The sequence below is a fragment of the Ursus maritimus genome, unplaced genomic scaffold, assembly GCF_017311325.1.
Source record: "Ursus maritimus isolate PB19 unplaced genomic scaffold, ASM1731132v1 scaffold_20, whole genome shotgun sequence".
Taxonomy (NCBI): Eukaryota; Metazoa; Chordata; class Mammalia; order Carnivora; family Ursidae; genus Ursus; species Ursus maritimus.
The window spans coordinates 20892776-20910865 of record NW_024424453.1 but is presented as its reverse complement, the minus strand read 5'-3'; the positions used below and the strand labels follow the sequence as shown (position 1 = coordinate 20910865).

Genomic DNA, 18090 nt, shown 5'->3' with positions numbered 1-18090 from the left:
TTAAGGTAGTATCCATCAATTCTTATTTTCTTGGGTGTTTTTATCTGAAGTGGATGTTACAGTTTGTCAAAGGCTTTTTCAGCATCTATGGAAATAATGGTATGATTTTTCTCCTTAGATATATGAATACAGTGAATTATATTAATGAATAACAAAATAAGAACCATCCTTGCAATCCTGGGATAAATTACAGTTGGTCATGGGGTATTATTTTCTTACTGTGAACTGGACTGTTTGATAATATTTCACTTAGAATTTTTTGTATTGGTATTTGAAAGTGGATAATGAAATTTAATTTTATTGTTTTGTGCTATCTTCATGGAGTTTAGTGAACCTTGTTATATAATATTCCTCAAAAAAACTGGATCTTTTCCTTCATTTTCTATGCTCTAAAACAATTTTTTTTTTAAAGATTTTTTACTTATTTATTTGACAGAGATAGATACAGCCAGCGAGAGAGGGAACACAAGCAGGGGGAGTGGGAGAGGAAGAAGCAGGCTCATAGCGGAGGAGCCTGATGTGGGGTTCGATCCCATAACGCCGGGATCACGCCCTGAGCCGAAGGCAGACGCTTAACCGCTGTGCCACCCAGGCGCCCCTCTAAAACAAATTAAAATAGCATTTGAACTATCTGGTTTTTGAAGATTTGCTAAAATCCCCTGTGAAACCACTGGGCCTGGTGCTTTCCTCTAGAGGTAATTCTTTTATAACATTCTCTAATTCTTCCACAGGAATTAGTCTTTCTACTGGAGTCAATTCTGATAAACTATTTTCCAGGGAAAATATTCAAGTTTGCAAATGTATTTGCACAGAAGGGTACAAAGTAGTCTTGTCATTTTAAAAAATATTTCCTTTGTTTCAATGGTTGCTTCTGTCTTGCCATTTCCTATTCACAAATTTGTGCTCTCTGCTTTTTGTTCTTCATTAGGTTAGAGATTTATCTATTTTGCTAATGTTTGTCAAAGAACTATAATTGTTATTAGTTTTTTTGTTCTCTACCTCATTAATTTCTTTTATTTATTATTACTTTCTTCCTGTACTGTCTTTTCTTAGCTTTGTTGAAATTTAATTCACATACTACAAATTCACTCTTCTAAAGTACACAAATCAATCTTTAGTATATTCACAAGGGGTAATACAGTACAACCATTACTTCTAATTCCAGAATATTTCTTTGAAGATTTATTTATTTTAGAGAGAGAGAGATACAGGGAGGGAGGGAGGGGGGGAAGAGGGGCAGCAGGAGAGAATTGTGAAGCTGACTCCCCAATGAATGGAGGGGAGGGGCTCAATCCCAGGACTCCGAGATCATGAACTGAGCTGAAATCAACAGTCAGCCGCTCAACCCACTCAGGTACCCCATTCTAGAACATTTTTATCACCCAAAAAGGTAACTGTACCTATTAGTGGTCACTCTCCATTTCCCCCATCCTCCCAGCTACAGGAAATCACTAATCTACCTTCTGTCTCCATGGACTTGCTCATTCAGGAGAATATGCATATAGATATATAGATATAGGTATATATGATGTATCTTCTTTGTAAATTTTGTATCTTCTTTTAGAATTATAAAGTACTCCTTTCCTGTCATATTTAATGCTTTCTGGTTTTAATTCTTTACCATCTAGTGGCAGAACGAGAATTCCTGTTGTCTTATTATTCAACTTACTGGTTATAAATTTCCTCTTCTCTTTATTTTTAGCCTTCCTAAATTACTCTTTTTAGATATATGTATTGTATACAGCATAGAGTTTGTTCCTGCATTTTAAGTTATTTTAAGGTCTTTCACATTTATTAATATGACTGATATCCTTGGCCTCAATTCTGTCATATTTTTTACAATACTGTATGTATTATAATTACTGTTATTTTTTCTCAGGTCTGTTTCATTTGCTTTAAAAAATAATTTATTTTTGTATGGGAGAAAGTTGATACTTTTGTTCTAAAGGTATCCTCTATAATACCTTTTTTAATGTTTCCAGTTTTTTGTTATTTAACCTTCTGTGACTATTTTACCAGTTTGAAATGGTATATTTTGACTCCTAGTTTTTACCTATGCAACAATTATTGAGCTTATTTTACTTACATCTCACTGTTTCTCTTCTCCCATTAAAAAAAAATATATTATTTCTATTTTATTAGAATATATAACCTTCACATATAATTCTCCCATCTTTGTTTCCACAGCTGCTTTAGTCTTACATCTACAATTATATGTGAACAGTAACCATCAGTCCTTTTGCCAGTCTCCCCAGTCTTCTCTTGATTACCTTCTCTAATATATCTAGAAGCCGTTCTCTAATATATCTCTTAGGAAGGATTTGCTTATACAAACAGTATTCCTTCATTTCTTGTATGTTTACAACTGTGTTTCTTACCTGTGTTAGTCTAAGCATAGCTTGACTCATTCTTTACTCATACTATGTGTCCTTGACATTTTCAAAAATGCTGCTACCCTCTCAGCCTACTGTGTTGTGAAGTCTGATACTAATCTACTTCTCTTACTCTTCTAAGGATTTTTAAAAATGTATTTTTGCCCATAGATCCTGAAAATTTCTTGTTATTAAAATCTAAGCTATTTATAAGAGTTGACTGTTCTGGGGTTGATTTTCTCAGGTATGCAATTGGGTCCTTTCAATATGCAGATTTAGGCCTTTTTTGTTTCAGAAAGTTTTCTTAGATTATAGTTTTAAATGTTAATTCTGTTCTATTGTTTTTGGTTTTTTGTTTTTTTTTTACAGAGAGAGAGACAGCCAGCGAGAGAGGGAACACAGCAGGGGAGTGGGAGAGGAAGAAGCAGGCTCATAGCAGAGGAGCCTGATGTGGGGCTCGATCCCATAACACCGGGATCACGCCCTGAGCCGAAGGCAGAAGCTTAAACGACTGCACCACCCAGGCGCCCCTCTGTTCTATTGTTTTATTTTTCTTCTTCAGAGACTCTAATTTAGTGTATGTGAAATCTTCCAGCCTGTATTTCAACCACTTCTTTGATCCTATTTGTTCCTTTTTAATTTTTATTTTATTTTTTTTAAAGATTTTATTTATTTATTTGTGAGACAGAGAGCACAAGCAAGCGGAGGGGCAGAGGGAGAGGGAGAAGCAGACTTCCTGCTTAAGGAGGAAGCCTGATGCGGGGCTTGATCCCAGGATCCTGAGATCATGACCTGAGCTAAAGGCAGACACTTAACTGACTGAGCCACCCAGGCGCCCCACTCTTTTTTTATTTACTTTATTTTTTTTATTTTTATTTTTTTAATAATAATATTTTTTATTATATTATGTTAGTCACCATACAGTACATCTCTGGTTTTTGATGTAAAGTTTGATGATTCATCAGTTGCGTATAACACCCAGTGCACCATGCAGTGTGTGCCCTCCTTACTACCCATCACCAGCCTATCCCATTCCCCCACACCCCTCCCCTCGACGTAGTGAAGAGAAGGGCCATATGCACCCCAATGTTCGTAGCAGCATTGTCCACAATAGCTAAATCGTGGAAGGAGCCGAGATGCCCTTCAACAGATGACTGGATTAAGAAGATGTGGTCCATATATACAATGGAATATTACTCAGCTATCAAAAAGAACGATTTCTCAACATTTGCTGCAACATGGACGGCACTGGAGGAGATAATGCTAAGTGAAATAAGTCAAGCAGAGAAAGACAATTATCATATGGTTTCTCTCATCTATGGAACATAAGAACTAGGAAGATCGGTAGAAGAAAGGGATAAAGAAAGGGATAATCAGAAGGGGGAATGAAGCATGAGAGACTATGGACTCTGAGAACCCACCCTTTTTTTAAAATTTATTTTCATTCTATTGGTTTTCTGCCTTTCCTCAGTGCTCCTTACTAAATTTTTAGGCAAATATATTCTCTCCCATGGTCCTTATAATGTAATCGTCATTTCTTAGGTTTCTTTTCTGAATTCAGTCACCTCTTATTTCAGATGTTTTTGGTTTTTGTCCATTTCCCTTGCTTTTTGAATTTTTCATTTTTCTTTTCATATCTGCAAATGACTGCTTGAAATATTTAATTCAGCCTGTAGTGCTAAGTCTGGTTTTCTTCTGCTTTATGATTAGTGTTGGGGGAGGAACTGACATCAACCAAAAGATTTGATTTTCATTTTTTATTTTTGTCTTACAAAAACCTTATATGTAAAGAATATATATATTTTTATTTATACTGTAGACCCTCTAAAATAGCTATATGCAGTAACAGTAAGGGTTTCATAGTGGCTTGCAAGATTCCCATTTCATGAGTCCTCTCTTGTCAGCCTGGTGAAATGCAGTTTTTTTCATAAGTAGCTTTTGGGGAAGGGGGAGAATTGGGCACATCTTTGATCTTGTAGATTTCTTTTTATTTCTACAGGAATCTTAAAACTCTCTTATTTCTTTCTGTTTACAATTAAGTCTCCCAAGAATGTCCCCATCCTCCTATTCTTTTAGTTCTCAGACATGATGATTTTCAGAGACTACAACCTTAGGATCTGCACACTTTAAAGTACCTTCCTTGTAGTCAGAGCTCTGATGTACCACATCCTGGACCTACTTTTTGAGAGGGACCATCTTTGTTGGTGATTTTTATCTTTGCTTCATTTTCCTTAGTTCCCCCACTCCACTCTCTTCTTTCTCATACAGTCTTCTCAGAATCTAACTGCTCTTAACACAAACCCGTGACATGAACTCCAGACAGCTCCGCTGCTTACAGGTAATCTGAAGTTCACAGTATTCTCAGTCTCACAGTTATGTTGAAGGCATGAGTTATGTATGGATTTATTTGCTCTCATTGTTGCTCTTTTGTTTGGAGGGTATGTGAAGATTCAAATTTAGGCATCCAACATTATCCCAGTATAACTTGGAGGTCTCTAGCAGCTTTATTTTCAATGGGCTCATTCTCGGATTTGTAAATATTAGCAAATATGTCTTTTTATTAGAATTCTGCATTAGCAGCAAAGTTTATTTTGGCCTCAATACACACACCTTGTCCTGCTGGGATTTTACCACAGATTCACTTCAACCTGAGTAGCATCAATTTTCAGAAAGAGATTATATGGTTGCTCAGTTTGATCTATGGCCTGATTTTCCTGACACAGAAATAAAAATTCCATGCTATCCACTGAACTTAGGTATCATTTATATCCTTCAAAAACGTAGATTCCTCCTTAAAAGTAAGGAGTATAAACTGTAATTTCTTTAATGTCAATGACCCTCTAGGGGCTACCCATTAGAACAGGGCTTTTGCAGGATCAGTCCATCAAAATAGTCAAGTATCTAAGGTAACAGTAGCCATCATCTTATTAACTGTCATACCATTTTTTAGAGTTTACTTTGTCACTACATTATACCCAACTGTTTCTTTAGCCAGTTATACCACAATTTTCGGTCTACTTATTTAAAACACCTCCTTTCAACGTACTCCTGAAGTATCTTTTCCTCTCCCTCTGGTTAACATCTGCACTTTTAAAAGAATATCTTTTGCATTTGTTCTTTCACAGACTCTCAAAGCATTCACTGCAAAGACTCTTTGTCTTCTAACCCTGTTTTCTTACATCAGTTTCTTGCTCTCGTATTGCTATAGGTTCAGCCATCTTCTATAGCTGCAATGTCCAATATGATAGCCATTATCCACACGAAGCTATTTAAATTTAAATTAAATTAAATTTCCAGTTCTTTAGTCACACATTTTAAGTGCTCGAGAGAGCCACATGTGGCTAGCAGCTACAACTGGACAGTGTAGATACAGAACATCTCCATCTTCACAGAAAATTCTTCTGGACAGCACTATTCTAGAACTTAACTGAACTGCTTTCAACACTGACATTACCTTCTTGTCATACTTGGGAAAAAAACCAAAACATCTCCTTCTCTCTTTTTGTGTAAGTGTTTCAGGCCAGTGTCTTTAGGGATATGGCTGGGAAGACGTGTTTCTGGATGTCTTCCCCTCTTTTCTTATTTTCCCTGGCTCCTCCAAGCCATTGTCTTTAGTTTTCTTCCTACTAACCTAAATTTATCCAGCTACATATTGATTCTAAACTAGATTAAACCTTACTTTAAAATATCCTATAACAATCTGTGGCCATTATTCAGACTCTATTTGACCTTCAAGACTCCTGCAAGTACACTTACGTTCTTACTCTGCCTAGCTAATCTATTAGCATTGGGGCTTTACATTGAAGGAAGGCTTGTCAGGGTACTACCAAATGTGATTTTTCTTTTGTGACACAGGTAGCAAAAGTTGGGCAGTTGTGGCTATGAATATAAGCAATCTCTTTAAGTTTTCAGGTTTAGCCATTTATAACTAAGAGGTGATGATCAATATAAAGTTTCCTTAAATTAGGCCAGAATCATGTCATCTGCTTAGAAATAACCTAACCTAGGAAACCTCTAGGCCAAGAGGAGAGATCCTTTGCTATTCATAAATCCCTGTATTAATATAAAAAGCTACAAGCCCTCTAAGTTACCTGAAATCCAGGTACAAGTTTGTTTGGGGCAAGGGTAAGCACACAGTAGTTTCAATGAAGTAAGTTGGGTGCAGGGAATGAGGCTGTAAGACTGATAGTGTAGATTCAGAATTAGGAGAGCACTTACACTTAAGGAGATTCAAGGCTCCTCACCTGTGGTAGGACCATCTCCACATCAGCTGCTATCCACAATGGTTATACAAATTCACGGATCCAGAAGCATGTATTTGTTACCATCATGTATATCTTTTTCCTAAATAAATCCTTCCTTCTATCATGAAAACAAACATAACCTGGTTTTGCAAATCCCCTAACTCATGAGGGTCTTTAGGCTTCCACATCATATCATATAAGTTCTTGACATGCAAAAACAAATACCTCAGGTATTTTTTTTCTATTTTATAGCTTTACAGTGATCGAGTATTTTAAATACCAGTGTTCACTGTCATCAAGGTTAGAGCTAATCTACAGTACGTTGCCAAAAAGTAAACTTAAAAATTTAGTCTCGTTAAAACTAAAAGTTAATTCAGTCAAAATGTAAAATGGCAAAATTACTGAGATCGTATACGCTAGGTATCTATAGGAAATTACATGAGAAGAGACACGAACTGCTGCTGTTGTACATACACCCTTACTCAGGAAGACGCAATAACCTAAAACGTAACTGTCAAATCATGACCCTTCAAAACAGCAAAAAACTCTGCACATCCCTGGTATTCAGCCTCAAAGAGTATCTCATGGATTAGCGATTCTAAGTCAGGTCTGATAATCTCGGTAAAATAAAAATTATTTCTTTCATTGAACCTACTGAATGTCAAGCAAATATGCTAACCTGTCATCTTTTCTTTAAACTACACTTCAAACTTTTCTTTATACTTCTTTAAACAATTTTCTTTTCTATAACTCTGAATTATATCTTAGGATTTTAGCATACCTGATTTTTATATAAAGTTTCCTTCAAACTCGTAAGAGCATGAATACGAACATCTACATTTTCATGTTGAATTGCTTTCATGGATAATTGTAGAGTTGTCTGAAGATCTGTACTCTCTGAGGTCTCCTATATAAAGAACACAGAGAGATACACCTTATCAGTTAATTATCTCAGAAACCATTTCAGAAGGTCTGGATTCCCTACAGAGTTACTACTGAAGTGGTAAACTATACCCAAGTAAAAGTAGCTTTAAAAAATAATTTCCGGGCACCCATGTGGCTCAGTTGGTTAAGTGTCTGCCTTCGGCTCAAGTCATGATCCCAGGGTCCTGGGATGGAATCCCGCATTAGGCTCCCTGCTCAGCGGAGAGTTTGGTTCTCCCTCTGTCCCTCCCCCCTGCTCATGCCCGAGCTCTCTCTCACAAAATTAAATAAATAAAATCTTTAAAAAATAATTTCCATCTCTTCCTTCATATAGCATATGTCATTTGTAGTAATTCTTGGGAAAGGGATTTCATTCTAAAATCTATAGACCTGAAGGAAAATTTTATTCCAATCAAATAAAGAACCTACTTATCTAAAAGAAATCCTTCTTGGTAAGAAATACAAGTTTCTCCTAACTTACAAAGGACTACATGATAGCCTTGAGCCAAATCTAGATCATACAAATGAATAATTCACTCTTTACTTTGATTACTTTCTTATGACTATGATGAGTTACCCAGTAAGAGAGAAAATAAAAACCTCAGAACCAATCTTGGGGTCTGTAGTAAATACTTCTGCTATTCTGACTCAAGATTAGGTATCCCACTTTCTGCCCTAAAATTCTATGGAATCACCGTTAATACTTTCATAATTTCGGAGAATTCACTGGACTTCAAGATGATGGAACTACAGGTTACTCCCCTTCTAAAGCTCAGGAATCAGTAAGATTTAATGATTTCATACCATCGTTTGTAGCACAACATAACTAGAATCCTCCCACAGCTTTTCAGGGTATAAAGCTATGGCAGCTTCTTCTTTGGGGGACTATAAATAGGGACATACTGACCGGGGAAGCAAAGTCACAAGTACTGTATTCTTTGCTCTATGTTCTACGTAATGCAATAACATCTTTATCTAAATGCTAAAACTTCCTTCTCAAAATCATAATTTGTGATAGGATTATCTAATTGCCAAAATTAGCCATCAGAATAGGGCTATATTACCCCTAGATGTGATTCTAAAGAACCTCTGTTCAAAGTATTGGAATTTGGCAACAATTTTGTATCAATGATCTCCTAAGATATAAATAAAAAATTAAATACCTTTCTGTATTCCTGTAGAACTGCTTTTATCTTTTTTAATTCTGGATGATCAGGTAAAAAATATATTTCATGAAGAAAATCTTGTACAGCATCCCTAATAGTTAGTTGGAAGAAAAACAATTATTTACAAAGAGGATGAGTACCAAAAAAATAAAAAGCAGAGGCTGAAACTAAGGTCAATTTAGTTCACACTTAAAAGTGCTAGTGGGGGTGCCTGGTGGGCTCAGTTGGTAGAGCCTGTGACTCTAGATCTCTGGGTGGTGAGTTTGAGAACCACATTGGGTATAGAGATTTTAAAACTAGTATCTTAAAAAAAAAAAAAAAGTGCTAGAGAACCTGGGTGGCTCAGTTGGTTAAGTGTCCGACACTTGATTTCAGCTCAGGTCATGATCTCAGGGTTGTGAGATGGAGCCTAATGGGGCTGTGTGCTCAGCGTGAAGTTGGCTTGGGATTCTCTCCCCCTATCCTTCTGCCCCCCCACTCTCTCTCTCAAATAAATTCTTTAAGCAAGTGCTAGTGGATTAATGATATGCCAAATATTCTTCCTGACCATGTCTAGTGGTTAATAATGGCAAATAATCAAATCTAAGGAAATCACCCTGTTGCAGTATTTACATTGGTGGCCCTGAATAAAACTATACTTCTTTGTATATGCACACATGTATCCTCACTTCCTCTTCATTTTGGGCAGGGTGTGTGACTTGCTTTAACACATGGAATGTGGCAGAGGAAATGCTGTGCCAACTTAGGGCCTAAATGTTAAAAAAAAGTCTGGCAGCTTCTGGTTTTGTGCTCCTCAGAGTCCTAAGTCACCACATAAGACATGTGGCCACCAACATGGACAGGATACATGAAAAGGTGAGGCTCCAAGACTACACAGAAAGAGAAGTCTAGCTGCTGACTGACTGCAGCCATACCAGTGACCAAAGAATCTACCTGCTGAACCCAGTCCAGACTGCAAAATTACAAGTAAATAAATATGCTGACATTTTAAGATACTAGATTTTGGAGTGGTTCACAGTACAGCAATAGATAGCCAGACCCAACCTTAAAACACAAATTCTCATAAAAAAATTTTAGAGAAAAATACATAAATAATTCTTATTGAGGCTACAATTTTTAATGTTTCAAATATTATACTCTAATCTTTCTGAGTCGCAGTAATGTATTTCTAAATTCTAGTCTTCATTCACTCACGCAATAAATATGTATTAAGAAACTATCATGTGCCACTATGTGCTAGACACTGGTCATGTAACAATAAAGGAAGCTGAAAGAATTTCTTTATTCAGGGAGTTTAAGATCTTCTAAATAGCACTAAATGAAAGAGAATTTTCTTTATATGAAAAGGTAGAGAATTGCTGTGTAGTAAAAAGCACAGATAACACTATATAATAATCCAAAGTATTTGAAAAAGGGATCTAGATTAGTGATTATGTTGTTCTATCATATTCAAATTATCAAAATAAAAGTATTTTAACTGACAAAAAAACAAAACAAAACAAAACTACATTAACCTTTTTTTCTGTACTTTCTCCCTGCTTAGACAGTTACTGAAAATGACTAATGGGAATAGCAGTAGTATGTGTATGGGTGGGTAAGCAGGTAAATAGGTAGTACTTACACCCTAACCTTTCAGAAGCAAAGGTAATGTAACAGTAAGTGTAAACATGGAAACAATTAAAAAATTTATAGAAACACATTCCAGGCTAAAAAGCAACCAGTGTGAGATACAAAAATGGAAGGGAGTAACATATGTTCTTCCAATAGCAGTCCAAGTAAGCTAGAGCATAGTCTGTTTCGGAAAATCCTGAGAAAAGATTTAAAGAAATAAGATGTAACCAAATTTTGGAAAGACGTGAATGTCAAGTCTTTTAGTTAGTAACTGGAAGAATCACAGAATGGCTCTATCTGCTATAATAATACTAATAAGAGAGATGCTTTTAAATATGAACGATATGAAGAAATGTGATAAAAGCCTAAAAGAAGGGAGGCTGGTTAAAAGGCTAATGCAATGAAGTAATGAAGAGTTTCAACTAAGGTAAGCTATAGAAAGTAGGTGAATATCCCTCCTAACCTTTCTCATGTTATTCAACTGTCTGCTTTTTAAGTGTGAAAAGAAAGGTAAATTTAGCTTTACTTTTTTCAAAACAGATGAAAAATAACTTTAAGTTGCTGATCTAATAATGTTTTAAATATAATTATAATGGATCCATGTCACAACTGAAATAACATCAGTTCAATCTGTATTTACTTAAAGCATGTCAATTATTTTTGTTTGATGCACTCTAAATTAAAAAGAATGTGAACAATTCTACCTTACCAGAAGTAATCCCAATACCTTGAGACATAAATATACAGTAATAAAAAGTTGCTATCTTTACTATTAATTTCAGTTACAATAAATACCTGTTTTCAATTATGAGGTAGTGAAATATGGCTGCAGTTTCTTCAGGCTGGATTTGTATGAGAGGTAACAAAGCTACTATCACATGACTGAGAAGGGACCCAAGATAAGCATGATCCAGGCAACGAACAAAGCAATCCCAAGCTCTATGTGAAGAAACAAGTAAGTTAAAAGTCACATTGTTTTTATTATTTGTAAACCCCCATCAATGAGTTATTAGCTGGGCAAACAATAATACATACAAAGAATAAGATTACAAGGCAGCTGTAAAAACGGAAGATCAGTACTCCATATGCAAATAGAGTGATCTCTCTACTGTATTAAGTTAAAAAAGGCAAGGTAAAAAACAGAGGTTATAATATGCTACCTTTTGGGGCAAGGTTAATACAAAAATTATGTGTGTGTGCATTTGTTTATACTTTTAAAAAGGGGAGAATTATACAAAAGTTAAAAATACTGATCATAGTTAGAAATGAAAGCTAGATTCACGAATCTGAATTTCAGACAATGTTTATGTTTTACATGAATTTAAAATTAAAGAGCAAAAAAGCAACCTCTAAAAACTTTATAAACAAACGAGGGGCACCTGTGTGACTCAGTTGGTTAAGTGTCTGAATTCGGCTCAGGTCATGATCTCAAGCTCCTGGGATTGAGCCCTGCTCTGCGCTCAGTGGGGAGTCTGCTTGTCACTCTCCTTCTGCCCCCCCAATACTCTCTCTGTCTCTCTCTCAAATAAATAAATAAATCTTTTTTTTTTTTTAATTTTACACAAACTGAAACAACTGAACCTAACTGAATATCAAGTTGGTGGCACATGTACACAGAAAAGAATTACTTCACATGACTTTAAAGCATATTATTCTGACACTCCATCTCTAGTAAGTACAGTCTAAGGACTAAAAAGACCTCTGAAAAAAAACAAAAATATATAAGTAAACAAACATAAATAAAACAAAAAAAAGGAGCTTCAAGAAGCTTAAACTGCATTCAGTAGTCTGTAAGAAGTAATACTAAAATTCTATTAACTTAAATTAGGAATCCTACATGCCAAAATCTCAATGGCCTGAAAGAAGTGTGGGGAAGGGTCTTAAGGAGTGAATCTGTTTGTAAGAGATTATATTTAAGAGGCCAAAAAACCAAATGTGTGACATGTGCATGGTATTTGGATTCTGATTCAAACAAACCGACATCTTTGGGAAAAACATATTTGAGACAATTGGGGAAATCTAAATATGGACTGAGTTTCAGACGATATTAAGGAATTCCCATTAATTCTGCCAAGTATAATAATTCATGATGGTTGTATTTTTTTAAATGCCTTACCTATTAGATAAATCTGAGTTATTTACAAGTGCAATGATTTGATACTGGGGTTTTCTCTAAAACATTCCAACTAACAATAAAATAGGTGGAGGTGGTCAGATTAAGTAAGATTAGCAATGTTGATAACTGTTGAGGTTGGAAAATGGTATGGAGGGATTCATTATACTACTTTATTTCCCAGTATGTTAAAAGATTTCATACTTGTATGTCTTTAAAGAAGTAAACATATTCCCTTTCAATACAAATATCCTTTCCATTTTAATTATGTACAGTCTGAATCCCTCAAAGAGATAAGAATTCAAGTTAGTGCTACTGGGAAATGCAAAAATTCTAATGAATTTAGCCGGTCATTTACCTACAACACAATTCGGGAAAATCATCCTTGAATCTCAGGCCAGTTCTTAGCGTGGTCATCATCTTCACCCTCACAGAACTGACGTGTTTTGGTCCCATCAACTTCATCAAAGACATCAAACTGTTCAAAGCCTATAAAGTTAAGTAGGGCTTTAAAATAAAGCCTATAAACAAGTCAGCAGGAGCAGATGAGCCCTAAGGACAAGATCCCACCCACATCCTAGAGTAGTACCTATTCTCTGGCAACACAATGTTTAAATGTTGGCCAGTTCGTTTGTCCAAACTCTTATGTAAAAATTATGAATTTGAAAAATATAAGCTGAGTTCTGGTGTGTTTTTTTCTTGTGATGGTAATTTGTTATTTTTGTCCTGGCAGTCCTCTAGAACAGTAATTCTAATATATTAAGGATATAATACCTATTGTTTAATTTTCTTCATATTCATCCCAAAGTATTATGTAGCAGCATGCATTTTTGTCCTAATGGTACTAATTTCAAGATGCTCTGAATTTAGTAAAACAAACAAATTTAGTAAAACGAAACTGATGACATACCCAGAAAATTATGTACACATTTTATTGTGGAACACAGAATTAGACTTGTATCAACAGCTCCAGGTTTTAATGAAAGGGTAAAGAAAACTCTCTAGTCAACCTTAACTATGTGCTAAAACATACAAGCTTTTTATGGTTTAAAAAACAAAGTATAGTTTTCTCAGATTGGAGGTCATTCTCTCACTCTGGATAACAATAAGAAAGATTCCACGGAGATGGAACAGAAGTTGTCTGGAGGATTAAATTTACCAGTTGACATCAACAGAATAAGTACTGGCTGTGGAAGTAGAGTTTAACATTGTATCATGTCTTTCTTGGCTCCTTAAAGTTATTAAGACAAGAGAAGTACAGACTGATATAAAAGTTTCTACTCATAGATTTTTTTCTATAATTTTACTGACTACAGAGATAGAAAGCAATAAAAAAGGAAATTCAATCAGTATCTAAAATTCTATCCTATTCTATGGACAAAACTTCCAGTGGTGACCAACTGTTACAGTAGTCATAATGAAACTTCATTGTGCCAAACACATTTAAACATAAATTGACAAATACTGAAGGTACTTGACTTTATATAACCTAACATTTTTGGTTTTCAAAAACACCATGGGCCATGACTCACAACATACCAATCTGGACCAATGAACTCAATTATGCAACTTTTATTGAGCCATCAGAGATGCTAGTCTCTTTTTTTCCCGCTGAGCTAGATGCTGTGATGACATGAGCCTGAAGCCATTGGGGTCATTATCTGGCACTTACATATAGAGCCAATCTAGGGGCATTTGAGCTAAGAGATGAATTCTGAGAACGCTGTGTCCAAAATCAAGTTATGCCCATAGCTATATTGCTCTCACAGTTTTAGTCACAAAGCCAATAAATTCTTCTAAGCCAGTTTCGGTTAACACTGGCTTTATAAACAAACAAACAAAACCTGTAAGTGATATATTTCTTCTTTCTAGACTCCCCAAACGCTTATTAAGGGATAGAGGGATTCAGAATGGTGTATGTTTGATTACTTATTTTTTTTAAAAAATAAATATTCTATTTTGAAAAAATGCACAATGACAAAAATAAACAAAATTACCAAGGTACTCTAGGGAAGAGGCTACATTTGCATCCCAAACTGCATGCAAACCAGCACAGGGATTACTATAGTGGAAAACTCCAATAAAGACTAGTCCTGAAAGGACTAAGCAGAACACCAAATTATGAAAAGAGCCCGGCTTCTTGAATAAGGATTCTGCTGACTACATATATTTATTTCTTACCTTTAAATGTTTGTAGCTACAAGCAGAAGTCATGTCTCCTATAAATTCTATACAAATTCTAGAAATTTGCAACTTAATATCACTACCTACCATTTTCTTATCTTCAATGCCAACACTGGAGCTCAGTAACTGCATGTTAAAAAAGGCCAAAATGCCCAACAACTTAGGTTGCAAATAGTCAGCCTAATGAAAAAAAACCACATAAAAACAGATATTATGTAAGTTTTACACAGATCAAATTTCATAAATCAACAATTTAATTAACGTCATTTTCTATATTACCTATGTTAGGATATTAGAAGTAATAAGCACTTGGTGGATTTTCTCTAAAAGTAAGTATCTTCACATCTAGTATTTTAAAAATTAGTGAAACTGATTTATAATCACCATGACAAAATATGATTAAACAGTACTCTACAATGAGAAAATCATGAGCTTTTGAATTATGAAGTGTGCTGGGGGTGAGATCCTCAGGATCTGACTCACAGAAGGACCCAGAATGAAGAGGATATTTAATCTTAAGGAGAAGAACAGAAAAGGACAAAGTGACTGTCCTTATCTAGAACATTCAGAGTCAAGATGGGGGGAAAAAAGTATTAAATAAGGAACAATGGTCTGACACAAGAGTCCATATCCCCTCAGGTAACAGTGGTAAGTGGGTCCAAGGCCATGGGCATCAACAGTTACACGCTAGGTATCACTGACCATGGCACTTTGGGTCTCCTGAAGTGAACAGGATTAATTCTTTCTTATAAGAGGGTCCTAGAGAAAAGGGCTTTAAGTCAGCTAAACCTGGGTTTGAATCCCAATTTTGACCTACCCAGTGTGTGATGCTGGGTAAGTTACTTAACTCCTCTGAGTCTGTAAAATGAAAAGACCTATTGCACAGAGATGTTGTAGAGATTAAATAAGATAACATGCATGAAGCACTAAGAAAATAGTAAAGTATTGCTTTTGCTGCAGGAGCCACTGAGGAGTGGCAGCCATGGCGCTACACTACTCTGTGACCATGGGCCTCAACAAGGGCCACGAGGTGACTAAGAACATGAACAAACCAAGGCAAAGAAGCTGCCACAGGCACCTCATCAAGCACGTCAAGTTTGTGCGGGACATGATATGAGAGGTGTGTGGCTTCACCTCATCTGGCAACATGCAATGGAGCCACTCAAGGTCTCCATGGATAAGCATACCCTCAAGTTCATCAAGAAAAGGAGAGGAACACACATCCATGCCAAGAGGAAGAGAAAGGAGCTGAGCAATGTCCTGGCAGCCATGAGGAAAGCAGCAGCCAAGAAGGACTGAACCCCACTCCTCTGTATGTAATAAAGCCTTTTTGGAACTTGGGGGAAAAAGAATATAGTAAAGTGTTATATTTTACAAACTGGGAATGTGAGTACTCTGCAAAGAAGAATATTCAAAATATTTACATATGGGCAAGGAAGGGGCAAGAAGTATACTGGGGTGCCTGGCTGGCTCAGTCAAACATCTGCCTTCGACTTGGGTCATGATCCTGGGGTCCTGAGATCAAGCCCCGCATCAGGCTCCTTGCTCTGTGGGGAGCCTGCTTCTCCCTTTCTCTCTTTCCCCCTGCTTGTGCTCTCTCGCTCTCATTCACTCTTTCTCTCAAATAAAATATTTTAAAAAAATAAAGTCTGAGTAGACGGTAAAAAAAATAAAAATAAAAAAAAGTGTGGTATGACACAAGCCACAAGGGATGGTCGGTTGTACTGAATACCATTGAAAGGTTAAATAAGATAAGAAAAGCGAAGTAACCATTGGATTTGACATCAGGAAGACTGTTTTTGAACTGGATAAGAATTTCAGTGGAATAGTGAGAACAGAATTAGATTAACACGAACTGAAGAATGCATGGGAAATGAGAAAGAAGAGATAGAAATCTCTCAAGATATTTTGCTGATAGCCTTTTGAGTCTCTTGAAGGAATGAGGGCAATCAAAAGAAAAAAACAGTAAGCCTGAAGATTTATATATATTTTTTCACATGAAGAAGTAAATAGTAAAGTATATACAAATTTAAGATAGGGAAAGATAAAAGGGGATAGCATATCTTCTAACTTTCCCTTAAATACAACAATGGATTTTAAATATAGTTAGAACTGACAAGGTTAGTATGTTGTGCCAAACAGGTAGTTGGTCAGGGGAAAGGGCGGGGGGGCATCCACAAATGTTTTCTAATCTATAGTTAAAAAGTAGTGAAGAAAAATTAATTTGAACATTTTTGCTCAGTGAAAAAATAAGATCTATAATCATTTCAAAACACATATTTTTTAACACTAATATATGTTAATACCTTGCCGTGTGACCATGCAATTTAAATCATCAACCTTTACAAAATAAAAATCCCAATTTGAAATTTAAACAAATCTCTAGCATTTGAAAGATGCATACAATACCTGTTTCTCCAATCTCACGATTAGGCTAAAAAAGGCAAAAAACAAGCAACCCATGTAATATTCCTTACCATTAATTCGGGTGATGTGATCTCTCTGGGGCCCTGATATGGATCATCACTAGATGCAAATGAGGCAAGTATTGACAAACCATTGAAAACCTGTTGATAGTGTTCTCCAATACGTAGCAATAATTCATTATGCAATCCTTGGAAATCTTGTCTCAATAGACTCCCCAGTTCAATTTCTGTTTCATTCTAATCCAAAGACACATTAAAAAAAAAAAAAGGCTTTCGGAAGTATCTTGATTTTAACATCCTATTAGTAAATCAGGGGTTTTAGATCATCTGACAAGATTTACTAATGGTATTTTTAAAAGGTATTAGAAAAGGATTCTAATCTCGATTTCTCCCAGTAGGTCTCCCATAGGCTACAGGTAACAAGTGATTAGGCTTTATTTTCAAATAAAATTTTAAGAGGAAGTCCCAGTTTTCTTAAAATATCATCAACTCATTATTCATAGATACATAACCCCTGGGAGAAAATACAGTATAGTGGCTTAGAGCAGTCTTTCTGGTCAAACCATTTGAATTTAAATTCCAGCTTTGTCACTTGTTACTTTTGCTGTGATCTGGACAAGTTACCTAATCTGACCTCTCTCTGCCTTAATTTTCTAAACATAAAATGGAAAAATAATAGTATCTTTATCTCATTGGACAACTAATGAGGACTAAATGAAATGATCCATATAAATTGTTTATAAAGTTCTGACATGTAGGAAAATATTATCATTCTACCTCTACAATATAGATTTTCTTTCTTAAAATGAACAAACATACTCAATATTCATAATTCTCATGTGGAAAGAAATCTATTGCTACTATATCATGAAACACATGAAATAAATTAACATCAGAGAAAACAGTAGTCACATACGCATATCTGACAGTTTCTCCTGTTCCTGCATAGTCTTGTGTTTTTTTCAAAGATATTGTTACTGGGGTGCCTGGCTGGCCCAGTCAGTTAAGTATCCGACTCTTGATTTCAGCTCAGGTCATGATCTTAGGATC

The 18090-nt window shown here is 35.6% G+C and overlaps 1 protein-coding gene and 1 pseudogene across 1 annotated transcript in view; one reads left to right on the top strand and one right to left on the bottom strand.

The window, feature by feature from the left end:
• ATR (ATR serine/threonine kinase) overlaps nucleotides 1-18090 on the bottom strand; it is a 102328-nt gene that overhangs the window by 54690 nt on the left and 29548 nt on the right. The window contains exons 16-21 of the mRNA XM_008707724.2: nucleotides 17092-17277; nucleotides 14702-14794; nucleotides 12789-12919; nucleotides 11113-11256; nucleotides 8704-8797; nucleotides 7398-7523 (exon numbers count right to left, since the gene is read on the bottom strand). Of these exons, the coding sequence (XP_008705946.2) occupies nucleotides 7398-7523; nucleotides 8704-8797; nucleotides 11113-11256; nucleotides 12789-12919; nucleotides 14702-14794; nucleotides 17092-17277 (774 nt within the window). The remainder of the gene's footprint in view (nucleotides 1-7397; nucleotides 7524-8703; nucleotides 8798-11112; nucleotides 11257-12788; nucleotides 12920-14701; nucleotides 14795-17091; nucleotides 17278-18090) is intronic.
• LOC103678370 lies at nucleotides 15393-16138 on the top strand (annotated as a pseudogene).